This window comes from Cicer arietinum, chromosome 4 (assembly GCF_000331145.2).
Source record: "Cicer arietinum cultivar CDC Frontier isolate Library 1 chromosome 4, Cicar.CDCFrontier_v2.0, whole genome shotgun sequence".
Lineage (NCBI taxonomy): Eukaryota > Viridiplantae > Streptophyta > Magnoliopsida > Fabales > Fabaceae > Cicer > Cicer arietinum.
The window spans coordinates 16,253,290-16,261,367 of NC_021163.2; the positions used below are offsets into that span (position 1 = coordinate 16,253,290).

General features: G+C 29.5%; 1 protein-coding gene across 1 annotated transcript; it reads right to left on the minus strand.

The window, feature by feature from the left end:
* Window positions 1–6,429: 6,429 nt before the first annotated feature.
* On the minus strand, window positions 6,430–7,017 carry LOC140919973 (secreted RxLR effector protein 161-like). The gene has a single exon (XM_073367265.1). The coding sequence runs from the start codon at window positions 7,015–7,017 to the stop codon at window positions 6,430–6,432; it is 588 nt and encodes a 195-aa protein (XP_073223366.1).
* Window positions 7,018–8,078: the final 1,061 nt, after the last annotated feature.

The following is an 8,078-nucleotide window of genomic DNA, read 5'->3' on the forward strand; positions in this document are numbered from 1 at the left end:
GATTTCCGGTACACACCATTTTTTAATTTTTTTTTTAATTTTATTATTTTTATAAATGATAATACATTAGTCAATAATTAACGCATCATAAATATTAATTAACACATATAAATATACCATAAATAATTCATAATTAATACACCATAATTAATGATTAATACTCATTTCCATAACAAGATTTATAAATTAGTTAAAATCAAATAAATACTAATTTAATAAAAAAAAGTAAAACAAAAAAATTATTTTAAAAAATATTTTAAAAAAAAAATCAAACAAGTACCGGAAAACATGTGGATGAAGTTTTTCGGTGGTTTCCAGAAATGTTACGTTGAAGTTTTCCGGAAACGATGTTTTGTACCGGAAAACTTTTTTCAAGTTTTCCGGAATGAAAGTTGTGTACCGGAAAACTAAAGAAGTTTTTCGGAAATTTTTTTTTTTGCTTGTTATTTCTGTTCCGGAAATGTTAAATGAAGAAATTAAAAAAAAAATTATATGTATGAGGGTATTTTAGTATTTTTCCTTTACTTTTGGGGGTATAGGAATAAATGAGTGGGTACAAGGGAAAATTTTCAAATACCATCCCTTTTTTATTTTTTGGTCAAAGTTACTCCAAGTAACATTCCCTTATTATGACTTGGTTTAATTTTAGCCCAATCTAAAGTCTCAAGCCCAATTCTTAAAAAAAATACATTTAACTGAGGATCCATGAGAGAACCGCACACCTTTTAAAGTATATGAAAATATATTTTTCTCCTTCTTAACTATTTGGAACTTTTTTTAAAAAAACAATACAAGTGAATCATTCATCTCCATCTTCAAAAATTTAGTTAAATTGAAAATTTTTAAAATGTAAAACTTAGTTTACTTTTAAAAAAATTCGAAACTTTGATGAATGTGAAATTTTCAAAATTTATGTTTTTAAAAAAAATTTACATTTTTTTGAAATTTTGTATGAATGTGAAACAAAAATAAAAACTTTGGATTAGTGTGAAACTTTCAAAAATCAATTTTTTTAAAGTTTAAAAGAATTTTTAAATTTTTGATAAATGTGAAATTTTAAAATGTAATTTTTTTTAAAAATTTAAAAAATTTAAAATAAAATCAAAACTTTGCATGAACACGAATTTCGAAATGCAATTTTTCTAAAATACTTAAAAAGAATTTAAATTGTCGAAATGTTAATAATTTTAAAAATTTTAACTGTTAAATATTAAGGAGTAATATAATCTTTTCACATACCTAGTATGGATGGTAGATTTCTAAAATCAAAATGAACGAGAGCAAAGCCATAACTTTACCCAAAGTAATTTAAGACCAAATGTCCGTAATTCATAACCAATCTTTCATATCTACCCATGACCCTACCTATCAATCGTGAAGTTTAAGCAGATGAAGTGGTGAACCGACTTTCATGTCTAATAATTTAATCCTCTTATTTTGATCTAAAGATCAATTTACTAAAGTTTAAAAGAAAGTAGAAATCGGGTTCAGTTGAGTTCAATCCAAATGAGTGAATTTGAATCTCAAGTAAAACGAGATTTAGTCAAAATTTATGAGAGTGAAATAAGTGAAAAGTACAAAAACCCCTACTTCACTCAAGATAATGGATGAAGTTATGAGAAATCCGTTTAAGGAGTTCCAATATATAAGTAGAAGGAAACAAACGCATAAATATTTTTTTCATTCAGTAAACATTTAAGGTAAACACTCAAATACTTGATCACAACAAATGGCCGACAAGCCCTCAAGTTTCTATTCAAGAACAATATTATAGTATAATTGATAAATTAAAGTCTTTATGAAATAGTAAATAGTATATCACCCCAAACTAGATTTGGTTCATTTCCTCTCACTTATTTCTTTCATGTATAAAAGACAAAAAATTGTTAAAGAGGACAAAAAAATGAAGAAAAGAGAATAGGGATGGAGAGATAATGAAGAAGATGGTCCAAATTCAACTAGGGATGATGAATAATTGTGCCAACTAGGGATGACAACAAATACCAACAAGTACAAATAATACTCTATATGCTACATGTTCTACTAGATACAGATGATATATGTGACCTATCTACATTCGCGTGGATAATGAATATCTATTAGATGATCATTTAGCAGATATATATCCATTTCTTTAGTTGAAGCAAAAATATTGAATAATTGTTTTTGTCTGCTCCGATCAATACAAATATCTCATTCGTTCTAGATACCATATATTGTTTTACAAAAACCTTTTTGAACAATTTATTTTAACTATGTAGAATTTTTCATTGTCTTTTAACAATAAAATTAACACATGAAAGTATTAATACATTAACATTAACATAAAGATAATGTATCACAAAATTTTATCATAAGAAATATTAATACATTAATAAATAAACACAATGCGATACAACATAGTTTTCTTTCTCTTTTTTTTTTCCACATCTTCTTGTTGGAACTTTTGTTGGGGGAATGTTGCAAATCTTGAATAAGAAGAGGATGAACTTGATGATGATGAAGGTTGCACAAATAAATTCCAAAGCGTGTATCACACTAAGCTTTAGGTTCAATTCGTCCCCACCAATCTATATATATTGGATGCAAACGGGTTTATCGGCGAATCTCCTTCAGGATACTTTGGAATCCTTGAAGTGAATCGCACATTCACACCAAGCCTATCAATCAATGATAGTTTATAGAATAAATTTCCTTCATTTACTCTCGTGCACTAGAGAAAAGAAGAAATGACTCAGAAATAATTTTGACAGAATCTTGACTCATGTAGCATGCATTTTATCTTGTTTTCTTTTTGCCTTTAAAGTATCTCTATTTATAGAGATGCTCATACCAATTTGTGAAAGAAAACAACTCTTGAACTCATACTAATTGGTGAAAGAAAACAACTCTTGAGAAATATTGTAACATTTGGTAACTTAAAAGATGCATCAGTTTGAATTAAATCCCAACAATGAAACCACTTGACCAAGTTGTAAATTAAGTTATTTAATTTTGCAACATTAATATAGCTATTAGAGAATTTCAAATATATTTTGAAATTTCCTCTCACAATCTCCCACCATTTTCAAAATATATTTAAGTCCGTTATTCCAGAAATCTCATGGTTTCAGATAAAGATATCTTACGATTTGAACAATTACTTAGTAAATTATATTTTCACTCCGAATAGATTGGTAGACAAGCTTTGAACCAACAATTCATTAGAACAAATGTGGATAACTCACACATGAAATATCGATACCATTGATCGAATTATAAAGATGACACATTTGATAAGGCCATGAGTCCCATATCCTTTTTCATGAGAATTTAAGAGTCAAACCCTTGAACTCTATGAAGCGACCCACTTCATTCTCATATAGGTGGACTATACCAGAAATGCACCCATAATTATACATTCTAGGAAATATATGTTATATGTCTATTAAGAGGAGACCTCATCCTACCACTTTTATTTTATGGTCCAAGTACTTTTTATCATTTGGGATTAATCTATTGTCAAGTACTTCAATCACTCTAATGGTGTACTTTCATCATTGAACTCAAGACTTATTGTTACTCAAGTGTGAGTTGATCGTTCCACCCTTGGTAATTATTTAGATATGAGCTTGTATCACATCTCTAATGATATCTTCAACACCATGTTCTTTGTTAGACCTTTCATCAAATGATCTGCAAGATTCTTTTCAGTTCTTACAAACAATGTGGATATCACTCTATTAAATCCATTACATAGTTATGTCTTAAATCAATATGTATTGATTTTCCATTATATATTTGGCTATATGTTTTTGATACTGGGTATTGACTATCACAATTAATGGATACTAATGCCATTAACTTTGACCAAATTGCTATCTTATACAACAAATTCCTTAGTCATTCAACCTCTTTACTACCTGTAGCTATAACGATAAATTATGCAGCCATGGTGATGTCGGCAATGCAAATTTGTGCCTTTGAACCCCAAAAAACTGCACATCCACCAAGGTTGAAGATCCATCCACTTAAGGAAGCATGATCTTAAACATGATTTACCTAACTAGCAGTTGTATATCCTTCCAAAACTAAAGGATATCCACTATAGATTAAACTATAGTTAATTGTTCCTTTCAAATAGTTTAATACTTTATTAATAGCATATCAATGTTCTTTACTTAGATTGTTTTCATACCGACTTAATCTTTCAATAACATATGCTATATTAGGTCTAGTACAAGTCACGACTTACATCAACCATCCGATTACTTTTTTATTCTTGATAGTGTTGATCAACTATGACCGAACCATATGACCCTTTTTCCATTTAATCTTTTCATATTGTATCACATACAATTAATAAGCATCTCAATTATCACATACAAAAACTTTTATGTCATTTTGTCTTTTACTATATTTAATAAGCATCTCAATTTAAAATTTTAATTATCTTTTCAATATATCAAAGTTGAAGATATATTACATTTAATGCATTAAATATATATTGCCACAAGCTAACAAAACACGATCATAAATATTTCTTAGAATTAAATATCATAAGGTGGATCCAAACATATAAGTTATCTACTCCTTAACAAATAAGAATTTATTTTATTTCTATTAAATCAACCATTTCTTTATAGTTATATTATAACTAATACATGCATCATGAATTCTATTTGTTAATTCAAGTTTCATATTTAAATATGTTATATGATAAATCCAAATAAGTATCACAATAGAAAATAAACAATGAATAAAATCATTAAAATTTTCTATCAGTTTCTTCCATAAACATTTGTCAACTTACAATAATTTAAAAAAATATATATCCAAACCATTTTTAATATCAAAATAAGCAAAAAATTGATAAATACCTTTATACTATGATGCATATATAATATGAGTTAATCAATTTTAGATTTAATAACTTCTCACATGAAGTGTCACTACCATTGAGACATGCATTTGATATTTATAACAATTTATTTAACTACTTTAAATAAATTAATGTATTAAATATACATCTTACATATTCATACTGTCAAGATTTAAGAGACCAAAATTACAAATGAACTATTTTTTTCTTTTTCAGTCAATCATAAATTTTTGTCATAGAAACGTCAACCATAAATAAACAAAAATTTCATCAAAAATTACATCATATTTATGCATCTGAAAATGAAAATTTATTATATATAGATTTCAAACATGAATGTAATATATAAATATATTAACACTAAATAACTTCTGGTGTTCAACCATGAATTTTCATATCATTATTTCCAAGACTTTAATTCATTTTTAAAATTCAAACAAGCAAAATTCATGCATAAATCATATTAAATTCACATATTTGAATATATTCTAAATTATGAATATCAATGTAACCACATGTTAAATTTAACATAAACAAATATAATTACTTTGGAGAACCACATATGAATTTAGAACTTCAAACATATCATATATATTCATATAAATTAGATGTGTACCTTCCACCATGGTAAAAAAAGTCCATCTCCTTTAAAAGTTGCAGTCATAAATAAATTTGATAATTGAAAATCGAACCTAAAAATTGTTGGAACTTTTGTTGGGGGTATGCTACAAATCTTGAACAAGAAGATGACGAACTTGATGATGATGAAGGTTGCACAAATAAATTCCAAAGTGTGTATCACACTAAGCTTTATATTCGATTTGCCCCCACAAATCTATATACCTTTGATGCAAACGGATTAACCAGCGAATCTCCTTAAGGATACTTTGGAATCCTTGAAGTGAATTACACATTCTCATCAAGTTTATCGATCAATGATAGTTTATAGAATAAAGTTCATTCATTTACTCTCTTGCACTAGATAAATGAAAAAATGACTCCGAAATATTTTTGACAGAATATTGGCTCATGTAACATGAATTTTGTCTTGTTTTCTTTCTGCTTATAAAGTATCTCTATTTATAGATATGCTCATACCAATTGGTGAAAGAAAACAACTCTTGAGAAAAATTGTAGCATTTGTTGGAACAAAGAATTGCGACGAACACAGTAAAAATTGCGCAGCAAAACAACAGAGAAGAATGAATAAGATGATTCTGATATTATTGAATTGTTCACTTTACAAAGTGTTCCTTTTATATGTATTACACAATTGCTTGCAAATCCATTTATCCAAAGGTAACTAACTAACAGTCATAACTAACTAACAACCTTCTAAACTTGGTAAAAAGACAGTTATGAAATAAATCTCAACATTTCCCCTTAATTCATAACTGGTGAATACTTATAACACAAAGTTTCTTTCTCAAAAACTCAAATCTGTCAAGTTTTAGAGCTTTTGTAAAATCATATGCTAGCTGCACTTCAGTTGGGCAATATTGCACCTCAACCATTCCATTGTTCACTTGCTTTTTAATGAAATGAAACCTTGTATCATTGTGTTTACTTCAGCCATGTGAGATTGGATTTTTAGCAAGGCTAATGGCTGACTTGTTATCAACTCTGAGTATCAGAGGCTTCATCATTTCACACCTCAGTTCCTTCATTACTGCATCCAGCCATACTGCTTGACAGGTTGCAAGTGTTCCTGCAATATATTCTGCCTCACACGATGATAATGCAGTCACTGGTTGCTTCTTCGTGCACCATGATATGGCTGCTTCATGGAACTTAAAGACATAGCCAGATGTATTCCTTCTATCTGTTATGTCTCCACACCAATCACTATCTAAGTATCCAATGAGTGCACTTCGTTCACCTTTGCTTCCATTCGGGAACAACAAACCAAACTCCTCTGTGCCTTTTATATACCTAAGTATTCTTTTAGCAGCTATCAAGTGAGTCTTCCTTGGATCATGCATGAATCTGCTAATCATACTTACTGAGTAGAAGATGTCAGGCCGACTGTTGCATAGATATCTTAGTGAGCCAACCATTTGTCTGAACAGGGTTGGATCAATTCTTTCTTCCTCGCTGCACTCATCAATTTTTGAGTTTGTTTCTAATGGATTTGAAATTGAGTTGCAGCTATTCATTTCAAATTTCTCAAGCAGCTCACCTATATACTTTTGTTGGTGCATAACCACTCATGCCTTCATCTTCATAAATTCCATGCCTAAGAAGAATGAAAGCTCACCTAGATCAGCCATTTCGAATTCAGATTTCAGCTTGTTTTTCACCTTTTCAATCTCTGGTGTTTTGCTTCCAGTAATGAGCAAATCATCCACATATAGGCAGATTATCATGGTTTCTTCTTCACTTGAATTCTGCACATATACTCCAAACTCTGTTGAACACTTTTTGAAGCCTATTTGAATTAGAAACTGATCAATCCTCTTGTTCTAGGCTCTAGGGGCCTGCTTCAAGCCATACAAAGCCTTATGAAGTCTATATACCATATTTTCTTTTCCTTGTATTGCAAAACCAGGAGGCTGTGACACAAACACGACCTCTTCAAGTGGACCATTTAGAAAGGCTGATTTTACATCTAAATGATAGAGTGACCACCTTCTCTTGTAAGTTAGAGCCACTACTAGTCTTACAGTTTCAAGTCTTGCAACTAGGGAAAACACTTCATTGTAATCAATACCATGTTTTTTTAAGAAACCTCTGGCCACCAACCTGGCCTTGTGCTTTGAAAATTTTCCATCAGGATTTTGTGATATGGCAGATTTACAAGCTCTCAGGTGTGATTTTTCTCAATTGATTGGAGTTCTTCCATCATAGCTTTCTTCCATACCTCTATCTTCGGTGCCTCTTTATAATTGAGAGGTTCAACATCTGCTAATAATACAAAGTGAATGATATCACCTTCATCATTTACTGCATTATCAGAAATCAATTCACAATCATTAAGTCTGTTTGGAGCTTGTCTGATTCTTTGAGTTTCAAATCTTTCAATTGAAACCATGTTATTCTTCATGAATTCAACCAAAACGTCTGTAACGTGAAAGTCTTTGTCATATGATTCTTTGGATAGAATTTTTGGAGGTAGAATTTGTTCCCAATAGATCTTTTTAATGTAACGCTCGTCGTTTTCTGTGACTTTCAAAAAAAAATCTTCATATTCTACTAGTTCGGCAAGGTCATCAGCACA